General features: G+C 46.3%; 1 protein-coding gene across 1 annotated transcript in view; it reads left to right on the forward strand.

Moving 5' to 3' along the window:
- TRPM8 (transient receptor potential cation channel subfamily M member 8) overlaps positions 1–20,423 on the forward strand; it is a 90,751-nt gene that overhangs the window by 25,840 nt on the left and 44,488 nt on the right. The window contains exons 9-16 of the mRNA XM_055587031.1: positions 3,307–3,409; positions 4,727–4,845; positions 9,121–9,411; positions 11,181–11,276; positions 12,280–12,409; positions 13,846–13,991; positions 14,782–14,894; positions 15,794–16,010. Of these exons, the coding sequence (XP_055443006.1) occupies positions 3,307–3,409; positions 4,727–4,845; positions 9,121–9,411; positions 11,181–11,276; positions 12,280–12,409; positions 13,846–13,991; positions 14,782–14,894; positions 15,794–16,010 (1,215 nt within the window). The remainder of the gene's footprint in view (positions 1–3,306; positions 3,410–4,726; positions 4,846–9,120; positions 9,412–11,180; positions 11,277–12,279; positions 12,410–13,845; positions 13,992–14,781; positions 14,895–15,793; positions 16,011–20,423) is intronic.

The raw sequence follows: 20,423 nt of genomic DNA on the forward strand, positions 1-20,423 counted from the left end.
AGGGCCATGCCACCATATGGGTCCCCATACCCTTTATAAAGGATATTAAAATTTTTTTTATGTGGGCCATTTTTTAAAAAGTCTTTATTGAATTTTTTATAATATTGTTTCTGTTTTATGTTTTGGGTTTTTGGCTGTGAGGCATGTGGGATCTTAGCTACCCAACCAGGGATTGAATTGGCTCCCCTTACATTGGAAGGTGAAGTTTTAACCACTGGACCACCAGGGAAGTCCCTTTATGACGGGTTTTGATTTTCTGCTTCAAGAAAACTGCTACAGGAAAGTCACGTGAAGCAGGCTAAATGTCAGACACATTTCACTTTCTATGATTATATTGCCCTTTCTGGGATGCGTATCTAATTCATATTCATATGCTAATGATTTATCATAATTATAGTCATGTCAATCAGAAGACATACATCAATAATAAAAATTAGCCTGGCATTTTAATTGTGCATTTATATGGGGTTTGGCAGTTGGTAGAGATTTCCCAAAAGACAAAGCTCAAGAGTGGAATTATTAATGAATGAACGTATACATTCAGTCAGACATTCATTGAGCAAGCTCTCGGGGGAGTTGCAGGTGGCCTCACTGGCCATGTGGACAAGCAGCCCCTAAGCCTGGCGTCACAGTTTCTCATCCTCCTCAAGAGACCCCATATGCTTGCCCACTGGGCCCAGGCCCTCCTCCCCACCAGGGCTCTCATAGTTCCCCACTCTGCCCACTCCCACCTTCTCAAGAGCTTGACCCTTCAGCGTCTCCCAGCCAGCCAACCTGGTATCATTCATTTCCAACACTTGCATTTATTCAGTAGTAATTTATTGAGCACATACTGATGCCTGATCCTGCAACAGACATTTCAGAAAGGAGAGTACACAACAGGGAGTGCTTGTCTTCAGAAAGAAAATGGAAATTAAAAAAAAAAAAAAAATTCCTGTTGAGTGATTACAGTACAGGGCACTGTTTAATATCCTACCAGAAAAGGGAGTTTTGAAGAAAATTAGTAGTGTGGATACACGGGGCTTGAGCCAAGGGAGCCTGGCCTGGTGTGGGAGGGCCTTTCAGCAGAGGGCTTCTCAGAGGAGGTGACGTGGGACCTAAGATCTGAGTGATGGGTGAGGGTCAAGAGTGAGGGCTGGGCTTGTTTGGAGCATAGCTCCCAAGACTCAAGATAAGCCCAGCTCCCCAAGGGACTGAAAGATGGAGGTGAGGGTGGACGAGTTGGGGTGGAGACTGTGGGACTTAGGAAGGGCCAGGCCAGGGAGCTCCTTGAACACTGTCTAGAGCTTTTGGTCTCATTCAGGTGTGTCAGGAAGTCACCGAGGAGTTTGAGGCAGGGTGAGGTGCGATCTGAGACTGTTGCAGTTGAGCTCACATGGGCTGCAGTTGGGGGTCGGGATCCTAGGGAGATGGAGTATGGGTGGGTGCCCCTGCAGAGTCTCTGGGTTCCATCCATTTGCTCTGTACCCATGTTCATCTTCTTCTTCTTCCTTTTCATTCCAAAGGAAAAGTTGTCTTGGCCCTTCTGTGCTGCCCACCCCCAGCTGGCCCCAGAATCCTGGGACCTGGACCCCTCCTCACCTGTCATTTCTGGCCAGACCCCTTTCCTTTGCATGAACAAAGTCCGCCAGCGTGGTGAGAGGACCCTTCCCTTCCTGCCGTCAGCCCCTCTCCCTCTCCGTCAAACTCACCGTGGTCTGTGCCTTCCTGCAGTTTTCATCTATTTCCTCGTCACCCTCAGAAGCCTCTTGAATGAAGCCCTTGGACACCACCTTTCCCAGGAAACTGCAACCTTAAGGTCACCTCCTAAAGTCAAAATTCAAGGGTGCTCCTTTTTTCTTTTTAAAAAATTGAACTCAAGTTATAATACTGTGTTCTATCAGGTGTACAGCCAAGTGATTCAAATATATATATGCATATATAAATAAATGTACTTACTGTTGTTGTTGTTCAGTTGCCCAGTCGTGTCTGACTTTTTGTGACCCCATGGACTGCAGCACGCCAGGCCTCTCTGTCCCTCACCATCTTCCGGAGTTTGCCCAAGTTCATGTTCATTTCATCGGTGATGCTGTCGAGTCATCTCATTTTCTGACCCCCCTTCTCTTTCTGCCCTCGATCTTTCCTAGCATCGGGTACTTTTCCAATGAGTCAGCTGTTCGAATCAGATGACCAAAATACTGGAGCTTCAGCCTCAGCATCAGTCCTTCCAGGGAATATTCAGGGTTGATCTCCCTGAAGATTGACTGGTTTGATCCCCTTGCTGTCCAAGGGACTCTCAAGGGTCTACTCCAGCAACATGATCTGAAGGCATCAATTCTTTGGTGTTCTGCTTTCTTTGTGGCCCAGCTCTTACAACGGTGTGTGACCACTGGGAATACCATAGCCTTGACTCTGTGGACCTTTGTCAGCAGAGCAGCGTCCCTGCTTTTCTAGGTTTGTCATTGCTTTCCTGCCAAGAAGCCACCGTCTTCTGATTTCACGGCTGCAGTCACTGTCCTCAGTGGTTTTGGAGCCCAGGAAGAGGGAATCTGTCACTGCTTCCACCTTCTCCCCTTCTATTTGCCATGCGGTAATGGGGCCGGATGCCATGATCTTAGATTTTTAAATATTTAGTCTTAAGCCGGCTCTTTCACTCTCCTCCCTCACCCTCACCAAGAGGCTCTTTAGTTCCTCTTCGATTTCTGCGATTGGAGTGCTATATCTGAAGTTGTTGATGTTTTTCCCTCCTGTCTTGATTCCGGCTTGTAACTCACCCAGCCCGGCATTTCTCATGATGTGCTCAGCGTATAGGTTAAACAAACAGGGTGACAGCAGACTGCCCTGTCGTACTCGTTTGTCGATCTTGAACCGATCAGTTGTTCCATACAGGGTTCTAACGGCTGCTTCTTGACCCACATATGGGTTTCTCGGGAGACAGGTAGGATGGTCTGGTATTCCCATCTCTCAGCTTTCCATAGTTTGTCATGATCTACATGGTCAAAAGCTTTAGCAGAGTTGATGAACAGAGACAGGTGTTTTTCTGTACGTATATATGTGTTTGTCTATATATAAGAATAAGAATATATGTACACACATATTTTTATGTGTCACATACACACACTCACACTCACCCCTAGTCATTTTATCTTGCAGCTTTCTGATAGGTTCTTTTTGATATACGTATCCTTATAGAAGTAGTGCTTTATGCTCTATAGGTGGTCTTTAAAAAAAATGGAACAAGACATTCCTCACCAAAAGAGAGAGAAGTTTGTACTCCTTGGGCCTGAAATCAGTTGGCTGACAATTCTGCTCTTTAAATCTTGCCAGCTCAAAGAAATTGTCGAAAGTTCTCACCTATTAACAGTTATTAAAATGGAAGAAGCAGGGGATGAAATTGTGAGCAATGCGATCTCCTATGCGTTGTACAAAGGTGAGTAAAAATAGCTCTTCTAGAAATGTGACTTTCTGTGGCTTTTAATGGCTGGCATTTATTTTTTAAACAGCCTTACTGGAAATATAATCTTGCATTTAATTTTCATTATCATAGGTTGAAAGTTATAATAACTATTATTGACCTCCTTGGATGTATGTATTTAATAGAACAAGAATTTTTATGTCATTAAAATACTGGTTAAATATGATCACAGTGCTTTCCAAAGAATTGTCTCTAGTAGTGGTTTAAAATCTTTTTCTGAGGCTCAGACACCTGGGAGATGTGATAAAAGCTGTGGACCTTTGTCCTAGTATTCCACATCTGTGTACACATGTGCACACACACTTCACACACAGATGATTCTGCATTCAGTTTCAGGGGCTAACACATCTCCTGAAGCTTGTGAATGAACCTTAGTTTTAAATTCTCATGTGTGAACTTTGCTTCCTGAGAATCCCATCCAGGTGGAATTACCTGAAGCAAATCGATCCTTGACAAAGACCGTGCGGAGTTGAGCCGCCTGATTAATATCTGTAAGGTATGCAGAGCAGCGCAAGGCACCTCGGAAGTACATGTTAAGCACTAACTATTTATTAGAAACATTCTTGTCATACTTGTCAGAAATTTGGTTTAAAAGATATTTATTGAAATGGGGCTACATCTGTAGAGATATGCAGATACAGAAAATAATAGCTCTGGAAAAGACAAGTAGAACATTGTTATAATATAGCTCTTTATTTCATAGATTTAGATATAGTATAAGTCAGATGTGCCCCTGGAAATGTAATATTTGTGGAATCTGAATCTATAGGAAAATATCAATATGCCATAGTTACACTGTTAGGATATGGGATGGAAAGATATTATCACCTAAATTGATCCTCATCATATACTTTGGGACATAGAGAATATGGATAAGAATCAGTGAAAATAAAGTGTCAGTGAAACGACAGCTCTGAATGTCTGATTCCTTTTTTCTTAAGGAATTTTTTTTTTTTGATCTGGACCATTTTTAAAAAACCTTTAATGAATATATCATAATATTGTTTCTGCTTGTTATGTTTTGTTTTTTCGGCTGCAAAGCATGTGGGAATCTTAGCTTCTTGTCCAGGGATTGAACCCACACCCCCTGCACTGGAAGATAAAGTCTGAACCACTGGACCACCAGTGAAGTCCCTCTAAGTGTTTGATTCTAAGAGAACATGTTCAGAATCTCCTTTGACAAATGGCTCTGATAGTTGGCCATATGGAATGGTTCTGATGCTCTTGTTTCTGGGTGTTTGGTAAGTTGACTTTTTCCCTGTCCTCTTACAGCCTTTAGCACCAATGAACAAGATAAGGATAACTGGAATGGGCAGCTTAAGCTTCTACTGGAGTGGAACCAGCTGGACATAGCCAATGATGAGATTTTCACCAATGATCGCCGATGGGAGGTAAATAAGAAGCCCTCCTCAGGGCTTCCAGTGGCAGGTCTAGTCCGTTTCTAAGAAGGCCTTTGATACTGAATCTTGAAATGGACGTTCTGTCTGGTGCATCTGTGTTGCTAGGCCTCATTTTCTTCATCTGTTCTTGCTGTTGTTCAGTCGCTAAGTTGTGTCCGACTCTTCTCGACCTCATGGACTGCAGCATGCCAAGCTTCCCTGTCCATCACCATCTCCCGGAGTTTGCCCAAACTCATGTCCATTGAGTCAGTGATGCCATCCAACCATCTCGTCCTCTGTCACCTCCTTCTCCTTCTGCCCTCAATCTTTCCCAGCATCAGGGTCTTTTCCAATGAGTTGACTCTTCACATCAGGTGGCCAAAGTATTGGAGCTTCAGCATCAGTCCTTCCAATGAAAGTTCAGGATTGATTTCCTTTAGGATTGGCTGGTTTGATCTCCTTGCTATTTGAGGGACTCTCAAGAGTCTTCTCCAGCACTTCTTCATCTGCAGTATGGGATAATAACATTGACTTCGTAGGTTGGTTGTAAAGAGATAATAAAACTAAATACACTAATGTAAGGTAGCATCAAGCCACCAATATCATCTAAAGTTTACAGCTTTTCAGCTATGATGTGAGAGGCAATTCTCCATCTGGGTGTAGAGGTGAAGATTTCCTCTTGGGGGAAATATATGCTTGACAGTGGTACTCATTTTGTGCCCTACTCTACCTTCCTAGCCAAATTTTAATAAGAAAACTGTCAGACGTGAGATGCATAAGAGACAAATAGAACAAGTTGATTGAAGACGTACAATGAATATCATAGAAAATCGGGCCTCCCCCAGGCAAACCGGTGCCTCCAATATGGAAGTTGTATGTCCAGGAAATCTGTAATTTTTCCCCAGTAAGCTGACTTTTCTCATTTAGAATTAATTTTTTCACATTTATTCAGCTGCACCGAGTCTTGGTTGCAGTAGGCGGGGTCTTCCATTGCAGCATGGGAACTCTTAGTTGCAGGATCTAGTTCCCTGACCAGGGATCAGACTCGGGCCCCCTGCATTGGGAGCACAGAATCTTAGCCACTGGCCTGCTAGGGAAGTCCCTCTCACTTTGAATTTGATGACAGCTGTAAGGCTACACTTTCCAGCAGCATCCTCTTGTATACAACTCAACTGAGATCCACTTCAGGAATTCTGTTTCATAGGAACAATTATAAAATGTCACACTTGGATCCACATAGCAAGGGCTTCTTTGTTTTCAGCTCTTCAGTCACTGGTGGGCAGTGAGAATTTCATTTTATATGTGTATAACAGTATAAGGCATGTGTATTTCATAACTGTGTATCCTTCCCAGTCAGACTCAGAAAACACTTTTAGGCCCATCATCATATAATCAAAGATGAAGAATTCATTTATACTAACGTGATCAATTTTAATAATAGAATACAAATAAAGTCATGGCTTATGGACATTTAAATTATTCATTTCTTTAGCAAACACTATCTTTGTTTGGTTTTTGCAGTATAATGAGCCCTATCTCATATGGCAAGCCTTGAGTTAGTTGAGGGAAAGTAGAATTGCAAGTAGATTTAGCTAATTGATTCATAAATGAACCCATGTGTGTGAACTGTCCTATTTAAGTGAGGTTAGACGGTACAAATACACATAAAGTTGGGCACATATTGAATTGATCACTTAATTTTACTAACTTAGATAAAGATAGTTAAGCATGAAGGGTCTAATGGTTGAGAGAATGGACTCTGGAGCCAGCTCCTCTGCATGACTTAACCTCTGCAAGTTACTTAACTTTTCCATGCCTCCATTTCCTTGCACAGTGGTGAGTTGGGGTCAGCTCATACTGTTTTTGGAGAAGGCAATGGCAACCCACTCCAGTACTCTTGCCTGGAAAATCCCATGGACAGAGGAGCCTGGTAGGCTGCAGTCCACAGGGTCGCTGGGAGTCAGACATGACTGAGCGACTTCACTTTCACTTTTCACTTTCATGCATTGGAGAAGGAAATGGCAGCCCACTCCAGTGTTCTTGCCTGGAGAATCCCAGGGACGGGGGAGCCTGGTGGGCTGCTGTCTCTGGGGTTGCACAGAGTCGGACACGACTGAAGTGACTTAGCAGCAGCAGTAGCAGCCATGGGTACCATGGGGGCGGGGTGGGGGTGGCATTCTGATGGCATTTTGGGAGCCTGTTCTGAACTTGAATCTCTAAAGGCATCTTGACCTGTGTTACCTCATTTCATCCCCACAAACACCTATTTTACAGATGAGAAAAATGAGGTTCAGAGACACAGTCTCATTCAAGGTTGCACATAAGGTAAGGTAATGGTAAAACCAAGGTGTGGAGACAAAGGTGTGTCTGACTTTGAAGCTGTTCTCTTTCCCTGTGTGCCAGGGGTTCTCAAAGAGTGATCCCTGGACCGGGGGTAGCATGGGCTTAACCTGGAAGCTGGTTAGCAGTGCAGATCATCAGGTCAGCCACCGCTTTTTGCCTCTGTCCCACTGGGAGCCACAGTGTGGGGACTGAAGGGCCCCTTGCCAGTTCCCTCTGCAGGCAATGTGTGATCTTCCTGAGACCAACATCAGACAGAAACAGAAACTGCTAATGCTGCCCTTGGCCGGGGATATTCCCCTGAACTGGGGCTCAGACACTTCCAGTGAGGAGAGTGGATTGGGTGGGCGGCAAGGAGATGTGTGTGGGTTCGGCGCTGCAGTGCCCAGGCTCCTGGAACTGCCCCCACTGGCTCCAGCTGATGGTTCTCCGTGGTGTCAGATCGTCTGGTGTTTACTCGTGAGTGTTATTTGCTCCGTCATGTCTGACTCTTTGTGACACCATGGACTGTACGTAGCCCGCCAGGCTCCTCTGTCCATGGGATTCTCCAGGCAAGAATACTGGAGCGGGTTGCCATTCCTTGTTCCAGGGGATCTTCCTGACCCAGGGATTGAACCTAGGTCTCCTGCATTGCAGGTGGATTCTTCACTGTCTGAGGCATCTGGATTTTAATGCTGGAATTGTGGATTTTTATGAACCATCTAATTTTTAATTAATTTTTATTACAGTATAGTTGCTTTATAGGACTTTATAGTGGTTTTGTAGGACTTCCCTGTAGCTCAAATGGTAAAGAATCTGCCTGTAATGCAGGAGACCAGGGTTCAATCCCTGGGTCAGGAAGATCCTTTGGAGAATGGAATGGCAACCCTCTCCAGTATTCTTGCCTGGAGAATCCCATGGACAGAGGAGGCTGGTGGGCTACAGTGCATGGGGTTGAAAAGAGTCGGATACTACTGAGCGACTAACACACACACATAGTTGCTTTAGAGTGTTGTGTTAGTTTCTGCTGCACGGCAAAATGAATCAGCCGTACATATGCATATGTCCCCTCCCTTCCAGATTTCCTTCCCATTTAGGACACCATGGTGCATTGAGTTCCCTGTGTTATACAGTATATTCGTATCAGTTTTCTATTTTATACATAGTCTAATTGTTAATGTTGGCAACTGAATCAAACTGTAAAAAATATTGGGTTGGCCAAAATATTCATTCAGGTGTTGAAACACATGAGTGAACTTTTGGGCAACCCAGTACTAAGGAGGACATTGGGAACCAGTGGTGTGATCTGTGGACCACTGGTTTGTGCCTGAAGAATGTATTAATTATTAAGATTTTCAATAAGCTTCTATGGGATAAGACTTAAGGAGCCCAGACAGTAGAGAGAAAGGGAAATAATAACTGGGTATCACTGTCAGGTGTTCCAGTAACTCATGGTTTTTGAACATGGGCAGGCGTTTCCTCATGGTGTGTGAAGGGCAGCAGGGTGACCCCACGGCACAGACGGAAGAGTTGGTTGGTGGTTGGCTCATAATGGTGTCTACTGTAGACCTCAGAGAAATGGTGTGAGCTGGATGGCAAGTTCCCTGCCCCGTAACAGAGTCAGTGCTTCTGTACGAGACATTGGGATCAATTCTTGGTCAATGTCATCCCACATGGTGCCATCGTCTCCACTTTACCATAGCACAAGGCCAAGTCCCATCCAAACCCACGTCTGGCTGAGTTCAGATCCCACCACGCTGCTTCCTTCTCCTGCCTCAACGCTTGAGCTAAAATCCAACATTGTGTTACAACTGAAAAGATAAATTTTATTTCCAAGGCAGAACTGAAAGAGAATCTGATAATCCTGTTACTTTGTGGTTGAAAATGCGATGTAAGCTGAGGAAGAAAATGGCTTGCTTCTTTAATTGGATTTAGGGTGTGTGTCCTCTCTCTGCTCTTTCTCCTCAGTCCGCTGACCTTCAGGAAGTCATGTTTACAGCTCTTATAAAGGACAGACCCAAGTTTGTCCGCCTCTTTCTGGAGAATGGCTTGAACCTGCGGAAGTTCCTCACCAACGACGTCCTCACGGAGCTCTTCTCCAATCACTTCAGCTCCCTGGTGTATCGAAACCTGCAGATTGCCAAGAATTCCTATAATGATGCCCTCCTCACCTTTGTCTGGAAACTGGTTGCTAACTTCCGAAGAGGCTTCCGGAAGGAAGACAGGAATAGCAGAGATGAAATAGACATAGAGCTCCATGTATGTACTGGGATGGTTGTCTGCCTGAATTCTCTGATGTCTTGAGTCTTCCTTCAGAAAAATCTCTCTACCTCTCTAGATTCCTACTCCCTACCTCATCACCATCATGTAGTCAACATATTGGGTTTGTTAATTTTCTTGCCCTACTTCATTTATTTAAGCTAGCAAATCCTACTGAGATAATAAATGGTGCATTTTCTTGCTTTATTCTTTGTGTTATATTTATAACTAGTTATTGCAGTGTTTATTAATTGCAAAGGTTGGTGTGATGCACTTTCTGAAGGCATCTAACAGAGAACAGGGGCAAACAAATGGCAACCTGTTCATGCCTTAGCCTTTTGGACGTAATCTGCCTAAAATAGTTCTGTGCTATCCGTGCAAAGGACTGGAGAACTACCAAGTTTTCCTTTGTGAATGAAAAGGGAAGCAAATCTTTCCAAAAGGATAATCCTGGTTTCCACTTGAGAGGATGTTATGGATGTACCACTTATATTCTTTCAAGATTTTCTACTTAAAGGACAGGCAGGGCCAGTTTCCTGCACCTGCAACTCTTTGCTGAAGGCTTGCTCTGCTCAGAGCCCCCTGAGGGTCATGTTGGTGTATAAATACCCCAGCAACCTTCCTGCTCAGAGGGGATAATTCTGAGGCCTGTGTCCTACACTGGCCCCTAGAGTGGCCTAGTGGGACTGTTGTTGTTTAGTCGCTAAGTCATGTCTGGCTCTTTGCAGCCCCATGGACTACAGCCCGCCAGTCTCCTCTGTCCATGGGATTCTCCAGGCAAGAATACTGTAGTGGGTTGCCATTTCCTTCTCCAGGGGATCTTCCTGACCCAGGGACTGAACCCACATCCACCAGGGAAGCCCCACCTAGTGGGATTAGTTTCTGGTTATTTACCATGATCACCTGTTGGTCCGTCCTTTTCTAATTTCGTTTCCTCAACCTCCGAGTGGTTTTCCTGGAATCACTTCTCAAATAAAATGCTTGTCTCAAATCCTTTTACTTCTGGGAAAACTCAAGCTAGGTCATTATCTCTTATAGTTCTAGAATTTTAATATATGTGTGTGTTGTAAAAATCTAAATGAGCTAGGTGTTTGAAGAAGTTGGAAGTGTTTAAAAAGCTGTTTGATTCTATTTATAGTGAAACTCTCCACAGCATCCATAACTGTGCCAGAAACATTTTGTATCTTGGTAAAACTTGTAGGAAAGATTAAAAGGAATCTATACATAGAGTTGTTTTTCTATCTGAAAAAGATTCTCTTGGGCGGCTAAATGAAGCTGGGATTCTAGCTGAAACATTAGGAATTGAAACTTTGAATAACACTCCAAAGAAATAAATATAGTTTTACATTGTGATAATTGAACTTTAACTATCAGAAAGTCGGAATTTAGATTGAGCATTTTTCTAGATGAGAAGGAGATTTATATGGTGAGAAGGAATTGCTTTCTCTTCCGGCTGTCAGAGTCATTCAGGTTTTAAATTGCTGTCAGTCAGCACATTTTCCCCACCCTTTATACTTTTCCATCTACTTGTACATTGCCTTTTGTGATAGATCAAAGATTCCGTGTCAGATTATACCACCTGGTGCATTGGGGAGATGAAACGCTCATCTGTATTCTGTGAAAATGGATTCAGGCACCGAGTTACAGAGCCCTCCAAACACGGGGTGCTCCCTAGGGCATCCTGACCCCATTTTCATTCTCACACTAGTGTGTCTGCTAAAGTGGTGTTCCAGCTGCAGGTGCTGACTCCCTGCTCTAACCCCTCCCAGGATGTGTCTCCTATTACTCGGCACCCCCTGCAAGCACTCTTCATCTGGGCCATTCTTCAGAACAAGAAGGAACTCTCCAAAGTCATCTGGGAGCAGGTAAATGCCCATTTCCTTGGCAAATGTGTGCTTTGCTGTGGTTGTTCTGACCCTCTCAGAACTCACACATGTGTGCGCATGTGTGTCCACGCTCAGTCCTGTCTGACTATTTGCTACCCCAGCGAGTGTAGCCCACCAGGCTCCTCTATCCTTGAAATTTTCCAGGCAAGTATACTGGAGCGAGTTGCCATTTCCTTCTCCAGGGGATCTTCCTGATCCAGGCTTTGAAGCTCTGTGTCTTGGATCTCCTGGATTGGTAGATGGATTCTTTACCACTGCACCACCTGGGGAGCCTAATCTTAAAGCATCACTAATGAAATGAAATTTTTGATGTAACAAAAATGATTGTGGCTTGTTTTTAATGTGAACAGAGGTGTGTTTGGGAGGGGAGGTCTCTGGAAAGTCCTGGGCTTTGTGGGCAATCCAGGAAGCACTTACTTCTTAGGTGTGTGTGGATGTGCGATTGTTTTCCAAGTGGATGAGGTTTTTAAGTTTAGTTTAAAAATTAATTTCTAGCTTTATCACATTATAGACAGGAAAGTAGGACCTGTACAAAATCTGCTCTGGGAAATGATTGATACTTTTCTCTGTGATTCCATACATAATGATTTTTCTAAATGATTTATGAGCAGTTGAAAAGCAGTTACCTTCTCTGCTAAATATTAATTCACACACAGTCTTACTAACTACATTGTCAGATCTTTGTGTCCTTGGCCACTTTCCCACCTGAGCTCTTACAGCATGGGGGTGGGTCTTCAGACCTCCCACTGCCCCATCGAACTATCAGCTTGTCCTACATTGATCCTGATACTGTCTTTTTGTCTGTTAATTCCGTGTTCAAGACTGTGAGTATATTCAGGTTCAGGACTCTTGGTGCACATTGCACATCTTGTTGGGAATCCATTTCCTGCTTTTGCCACAATTTTTTTCCTTGTCTGACTTTGACGTTGGCTTGATCACAAGGGATTTAGAATTAACGGCAGCATGCTCACTTCTCTGAAAGACCAGGGGCTGTACTCTGGCCGCCCTGGGGGCCAGCAAACTTCTGAAGACTCTGGCTAAGGTGAAGAATGACATCAACGCTGCGGGGGAGTCGGAGGAGCTGGCAAACGAGTACGAGACCCGGGCAGTGGGTAAGCCTCCTGGAATGGGACCCGGGGGTGGCATAGGCATGCTAGGGGGCATTTACTGACTTTCCTAAGATTTAAGGTGGGGAAAAATGGGGGCTTCCTCACCCCACAGCCTCCCAGAGCCATATCCAGGTCAAGTCTAAGTAACTCAGCACCGTAGGGGAGCCTTGGAGTGTTGCTATTCAGAAACCGTGACAGGTCTGAGGTTTCACCTGACATGTGAGCTAATGGGTTAGCCTGCCAGTCTCCCATACCCATACCTAGGGAAGACCCCAGAGCCCTAGTTAGGGGCCACAGATAGTTTATTACTGTGGGAAAGGCAGCATTCAGAACAGCATCCAGGGTTGTTCCTCATGCCTCGATTCCCCACAGGGTGATGTGAATAAGAGCTGGTGTTGACAGTCCCACAGCTCCCCAAAATCAGGAGACTCAGGGCCTCTATAATATAAGACGACAGACGAGCTGCCCAGCGCCCTCCAGGGGGAGGTTTCTCATCACCAGGAACAGACGTGGGCAGAGACCTTGCTGAGTCTGATGCTCCCGGAACATCTGTCCTCCGTTTGCTTCACCTGCCCTTGAACAAAGCTTATCAGTGCCCCTGCTCAGAAGGCCCGGGCCATGCGAGGTGTGAGAAATCCAGGACCAAGTTGCCTCCCAGCAATGCAGAATGTTAGGCCAGTTCTATTTTTTTTCCCCCCCAACTTGGGAGTTTTAAGTTTGCAGTTTGGCACATTGCCAACTGCAGCCGTGTTTATCTGTTGTCTTATGTAATGAAGAAATCCTCATGAGTTGCTTCTCTGCATTGGAAAAAAAGGTGTCTGATTTTTTTCTTCTAATATATTTAAAATTTGAAGATACCATGTTGATTTCAGATTGACCTAGCTAGCCAATGAATCCTAACATTTTGACTTTTAAAATAGTTCCTCTGAGGATCAACACACCAATCTCTTTGTCATAAGAGCACAAAATATGAACTCTTACATGTCAAAATACGAGACATCCTCAATGCAATTGGTCAGTGTTTTTTTTATTACATCATTTTGGCTTTTTTTTTTGGCCCTGTGCCTTAACTGCAGAGACCCTCACCAAGAAAGCACAAAAGGTAGATGAGATAGCCGAGGGTCTGAACCCTCCCCGCTGTGGCTGAGCCCCATCAAAGCGGGGGGGCTCCCTGTGTTCACTGCAGCTCAATGGGCATTTCTGACACGTGCCACCAGGCGGTGCTGTAATGGGCATGGGGTGCCCAAAGAAGACCCCTTGCCCTGTGGAGAATTCTCTTCTGTTGGCCTTATCTCTGCCTTTTATAAACCAGGATAGTCACAGCCGGGGTTTTGTGGAAGTCGGGGCTTGGCTGGGGCAGAGGGGGCAGGGTGAGAAAGTGCTATGTATTGGCCAGCGCTGCCTCCCTCTTCCCTCTCTCTGGGGATGCTGTCGCTTAGAGCTGTTCACAGAGTGTTACAGCAGCGATGAGGACTTGGCGGAACAACTCCTGGTCTATTCCTGTGAAGCCTGGGGTGGAAGCAGCTGTTTGGAGCTGGCCGTGGAGGCAACCGACCAGCATTTCATTGCCCAGCCCGGGGTCCAGGTGAGCAGCACGCCGTCACCAAACAGCATGCCTAGAAATGGGCCTTTCCCATCAGCAGGGTCTCGGGACCCAGTGTTACCTCTAGCTCGGTGTAGGGATGGGCCAGTTACACAATCTCTCTGAGCCTTAGTTTCCTTATCTGTAAAATGGGCAGAGTAGGGGGTAGAGAAAGGCTTGCTATGAGGATTCAGTGAGGCAGTCTGTGAGTGGAGCCGGCCCTTTATGGGAGCAGTTACTGTTACAGCCATTATCAATAGTACTGGGAGCAGAGAATTGAGTATGAAGTGGGCTCAGCCACTGTCGGTGCTTTCTGCCTGAATTACACTCACAGCAATCTGTGTCTTGTGCCTCAGGTTTGGGAGGGGAGATACTTCACCCACCATCCCAGCTGGAGGAAAGGGAGGAAGGTAGGGAAGAGGACAGACTGACACTCATCTACACACTCCTTGTACACACAGTCACGCTTTATCTTCACAGCATGCGTGCACGTCAACATCATCCTGTTTTACTGATGAAGGCTTGCACAATAAGAATTACAGTTGGTTAAGGTTCATAGGTTTAGTGAATTTGGACTCATACAGCCTCTATTTTAAAGTCCACAGAACTGAAAATCAAGCAGAAGTTTCAGTGGTTTAATCATAGCCCCTTAGAATCCAGGTAACCAATATAAAAGAATAAGGATCTCAATTCAGAGAGTGAGGGGAGGTTTGAGGGCTGGGAAGAAAGGTTGCACACCATCCAGCAAGTCATCGCACTGATAAGGACCGGTTCCTTTGTCTGTTTCCTCTAGAATTTTCTTTCCAAGCAGTGGTATGGAGAGATTTCCCGAGACACCAAGAACTGGAAGATTATCCTGTGTCTGTTTATTATACCCTTGGTTGGCTGTGGCTTTGTATCATTTAGGTATGAAACCAAGGCACACAATAGTGTGTGTGTGTGTACATGCATCTGTGAATGTGTGAGCACGTGTGTGTGTACATGCATCTGTGTGTGTATATGCATCTGTGTGTGTAGACATACTTGCATGTGTACAAGCATACGTGTGTGTGCACATGCACCTGTGTGTGTACATGCACCTGTGGGTGTGTAAGCGTCTGTGTGTATACATATATCTGAGGGTGTAGATGTACTTGTGTGTGTACAAGCATCTGTGTGTGTGTATATGCACCTGTGGGTGTATAAGCGTCTGTGTATATACAGACATCTGTGTGTATAGATGTACTTATGTGTGTACAAACATCTGTGTGTGTACAAACATTTCTCTGTGTGTACATACATCTCTGTGTGTATAGATGTACTTGTGTGTGTACAAGCATGTGTGTACAAGTGTCTGTGTGTAGATGTACTTGTGTGTTTATAAGCATCTATGTATGTACACGCACCTGTCGGTGTATGAGCATCTGTGTGTACATGCATATGTGTGTGTACATTCTTCTGTGTGTGTACAAGCATCTGTGTCTGTACAAGTGTCTGTGTCTGTGCACACATCTCTCTCTGTGTGCTCTTGTGTAAAGAAAGCATTGTAAGGCCTGGAATTTATGACGTCCACTCTAGTGCCTGCACACATTAGGTCTGGGATCTCTGTGGGTTTTCCCTGGGTTTGAAACAGGCAGAAGTGGGGTCATGTCCTTATATCTGAGGCAGAATTTGGATCTGGTAGGCAAGCAATGCCAAGGCTGAATTCTGGCTGCCTGGCCCCAGCCCGGCTGTGGGTCAGTGTTCATCTGTGTTCAGCAGGGGAGATGAGGCCCACACAGCGACGCTGGCTGGGATGGTGACAGGGCTCTCCCCTCTCGGTCCAGGAAGAAGCCCCTGGACAAGCACAGGAGGCTCCTGTGGTACTACGTGGCCTTCTTCACCTCCCCGTTCGTGGTCTTCTCCTGGAACGTGGTCTTCTACATCGCCTTCCTCCTGCTCTTCGCCTACGTGCTGCTCATGGATTTCCACTCTGTGCCCCACGCCCCGGAGCTAGTCCTCTACGCTCTCGTCTTCGTCCTGTTCTGTGATGAAGTGAGACAGGTGGGTCAGCCCTCACGTGCGTGCCCCCTCTTTTCCTCAGTGGGCGGTGGCTTCCTAATGCCAAGGAGGAACAGAAGCTGCTCCTGAAGTTCCAAAGTCACTATGTCCCCCAAACAAATGTTCTCATTAGGTGACCACCCGTGAACACGAAGACACACTTCCGTGAGATCTCTTAGCCCCAGGCCCATGCTTTGCTCAGTAATTAATGTTAATGGAGATTAATTACTCGGGATCAGGAATGTGTTCAAAGAGCAGGTTGACCTTGGACTCTAAACCCACTCCTGTGTTTGGGGATTAGGAGCTATTTGTGGCCCTGTCAGTACCATCGCCGGGGGAGGCGGCACCATGCGTGGCAGGGGGACCGGAAGGACTTTCCATTTAAGAGCATCTCAATGCACAATGTGTCAGATTGACAGTGCTGGGAATTCATGTTCATTCTTGTGAATTTCAGGGAGTTTGTTTCAATTATTCATGGTGCTTTTCTGTAGTTTCTTGGGATCTGCATTGTTTGGCATGCTCTTTCCACCCTTGAATCCAAACTTGGCCCAGGCTGGGCATGTAGCAGTGCTCAGTTAATAGTTGTTGAATAAATAGATGTTGATGTTGAAGGTCAGTGTTGTCCTTAAACCATCATAAAAAGTCATCCAGAAAACCCTTTTAAAATGGTAATTTGTAAAGTGTATGAGAATTGCTCTTGCCATCACTCTCGTCCCATATGAGCCCAAATGCAAGAACATATCCATTCAACAAGTACGGCCTAGGTGCCTGTAGTTTGTGAAGTGCTGTGCCAAGTGATACAAGATGTTTGGAGGGGCAAAGGATACTGGTCTTGACCTCACAGAGTCACTGCCTAGAATGGGAATCCTAAATTGGTTTCAACTATCATGCCAACTCTAATAGATTCTTTTTGGTGGCTTCTAGAATCCCTGGGTTGAGAAAGACTCTGAGGCTCTGTTTTCAGCAGGAGCGCACCTTAATGAATTAGCAGCATCTGCCATGGGCACAAGGGATGGCAGAAGTCCTGGCACCAGTGCCCTGAATCTGCCTTTGCTTGTCCAGTAGGTGGGAGTTGTAGGTGTGGACTGGAGATGGGGTACAGGTGGCAGTGTGTTGAGCATGGTGAGATTATCAGGCTTCTGGTCTCCCCCAGGTCTCCCCCAGGTCTCCCCCAGGACCTGGTCCTGCTAATGTGCAAAAGGCTTCTGTGATTTCAGATCAGCCTCACGGGAGCCCCAGCACTGGTTCAGGAGGTCACAGTTCAGCCCGGGGCCCTTCTGTTTGAGTCCGTGAGGGCCAGGGCTGCGATGATGGCAGGGCTAGGGTAGGCTGCAATGATGAAGCACCACCAGGTGGCTGAAACAGCACAAGTTCATCATCTCATTGTTCTGAAGGTCAGAAGTCTGAGATCAGGTTGGGGGCAAGGTTGGTTCCTTCTGAGAACGCAAGGGAGAGCCTGTTTGAGGCCCCTCCCTGGTTCCTGGAGACTTGCTGGCCATCTTTGCTGCTCCTCTGCTGGCGATGTGTTGTTTGATCCCTGTCCTCATGCCCACACCACCTTCTCCCTATGTGAGTGTCTCTGTCCCAGCCTCCCTTTGTCATGAGGACACTAATCGTTGGGTCAGGGGCCCATCCTGCTCCAGTATGACCTCATTTTGGCTAATCCACACCTGCAAGGACTCTACTTCCAAACAAGGTGCTGGGGGGTATTCCTTAGAAGTATCAATTTGGAGGGGACATGGTTTGACCCACAACTCCTTCCATGCAGTCTATCAGTGCTGTCTTTACTTGCTAGTTCTCTTTCTCTTTTTTGGACTTAACTGCATATCAGCAGCCAGGGTAGGAAAATACCTGCATGAGAGAATCAGAGAAAGATGGAAGGAGAGTCAACAATTAGAAATGGGCCATCGTGAGAGTTAACTAAGTTAAACTAGCACCTCTTGAGTTATGTTGTCATGGGAGTTGGCACTGCCCAGGATCACACATGCTTCCTCCTAGACCAGTGGGGTCGGGGCTGGGGCCCTGCCTCCCTGCCTTTGCTCCACTCCCGGGCATGGTTGACTACCTTTCAAAGCCACATCAAAGAGAAAGCTTAGCTACTGCAGAGAAAGACGATGAAAGGGTGAGTTTGAGGGACTTTGGCTGGCTGCGGGGGGAAAGCCCTGAGTCTCACACCATCTTGGAGGCTAGCAGACCTCTTGTCCTCTGTGGGTGGGGGATGCCCAGCAGGGAAATAAGTCATGAGCCCAAAGAAGTGGAGAGGGAGAGAGAAAGAGAAAACCAGCAGGAATTGCAAACAGCATGGTTGTTGTTCAGTTGTTCAGTTGTGTCTGATTCTTTGTGACCCCATGGACTGCAACATGCCACGATTCCCCGTCCTTCACTATCTCCCAGAGTTTGCTCAAACTCATGTCCATTGAATCGGTGATACCATCCAACCATGTCATCCTCTGTCATCCTCTTCTCCTCTGGCCCTCAATCTTTCTCAGCATCAAGGTCTCTTCCAATGAGTCAGCTCTTTGCATCAGGTGGCCAAAGTACTGGAGTTTAAGCTTCAGCACCAGTCCTTCCAATAACTATTCAGGCTTGATTTCCTTTAGGATGCACTGGTTGGATCTCCTTGCAGTCCAAGGGACTCTCAATAGCATGGTAGTAACTGAATTTCTTTGATCTTCTGGTTTCCTGTCCTTAAATGGGCATCTTTCCTACTGTAAGCGGTAATTTCTTTCTGTTTTATTGAAATATTGTTGATATAGCCCTGTATCCATTCCAGGTGTGTAGTATAATGACTTAACATACATAGAACTGTGAAATGATAGCCACAGGAAATCCCCGAGAGGAGCCACAGGACCGGATGCCTTGTGAGGCAACCTCGCCCGTCTCATCCGCATCAACTCTACTGGGGAGTTCCAGCTCCTCGCCCAAACTCTGCTCCTGACCAGAAGTGGGTGGCAGGGGAATGACTTCATTCAGACATTTGGTTTTTATTCACATTTAATCCATGGTTACTAGCATAGGAGCTGGTGCTATTGTGTTTCTGGCAAGCGTGTGTATCTTTTTAATAAAGGAACTGAGAAGGCAGGGTCTTCCTGACTGAACCCCAGAGCTGTGCTCTGACTGAGAATAAGTGGGGAGCCCTGAAGCCACAGCCAGGCTTTGGGGAGGAAGCTCGCAGGAAGGGCTCAGGGGTAGCTTTTTGGGCAGTGGGTGCTGTTGGCAGCTGCTTCTTAGAACAATTGATAAAAAGTTCTTTTCCTGCTCTTAACTACCCCTTACTCACACTCCCAACATTTCTCCCCTAGTCCCACTCCTGACCCTGCCTCCTGGCTGCATTTCATCACAGAGCCTGGGATGTGATTCCCAAGGTCATCTGTATCCTCCAGGCACCTAAAGGAGCATCAGGTCCAGAGAGAGGGCTTCTCCTGGACTGCTTCAGGGGCAGAGCTGGGCCTGAATGGAGGACGCAGGGAGAGTCATCCTGGCTCAAGCCAACACACTTCATCCACACCCTCCTTCTTTGAACAGATATTTATTGAGCACCTACCAGGTGCCAGGCGGTGTTTGGACCCCAGGGATGAACCAAGCAGGCGAACATCTCTGTCCTCATAGACTTTTTACCAGTTAGAGATGACCGTCAGGGTCACTTCTGAGAGCTTTCAAGGAGAGGAGGTGAGCATAGCAGATAGTGTAGAATGAGCGAGTTTTGAGTTGATGGGGAGGTTGGCGGAGAGGACCCAAGAGAGTGAAATTCTAAGTCCTCTCAGCCCAAGTGTGTCCCTTCAGATTCGGATGCGTATCAACTGCTCGTCACTGATTTGGGTCATGCAGGAAGGAGCCTCAGGACAGGTGTGTTTAGCTTGGAGAGGGGCTCTGGGCAGGCGGAGTGCGTGGAGAGTTGCCCAGGAGAGACACGGCGGGGACTCTGCGTGGGAGGACGGCGGGCTAGTGTGCTCCCAGTTATTCCCCAGGCCTGACGTGATGCCCACAGTGTCCGACTGGGTCCCAGCTGTCCTGCCTTCCAAATGGGGGATATTTGACCGTGTGTAGCTCTGTCCAAGTTGATATTTGACCACATGTAGCTCTGTCCCATGGACGGAGGAGCCCGGTAGGCTGCAGTCCATGGGGTCGCACAGAGTCGGACACGACTGAAGCGACTTAGCAGCAGCAGCAGCAGCTCTGTCCAAGTTTGTCCTCTCTTTCTCTGTAAAAAGTTATTCTTTTGAATTTATTTTTAGTTGGAGGATAATTGCTTTCCAATGTCGTGTTGGTTTCTGCCGTACAACAACGTGAATCAGCTATCAGTATAAATACATTCCCTCCCTTTCGAGCCTCCCTCCTACCTGCCCATCCCACCCCTCTAGGTCATCACAGAGCACCGAGCTGACCTCCCCGTGTTACACGGCAGCTTCCCACTAG

The sequence above is a fragment of the Bubalus kerabau genome, chromosome 6 (assembly GCF_029407905.1).
Source record: "Bubalus kerabau isolate K-KA32 ecotype Philippines breed swamp buffalo chromosome 6, PCC_UOA_SB_1v2, whole genome shotgun sequence".
Classification (NCBI taxonomy): domain Eukaryota; kingdom Metazoa; phylum Chordata; class Mammalia; order Artiodactyla; family Bovidae; genus Bubalus; species Bubalus kerabau.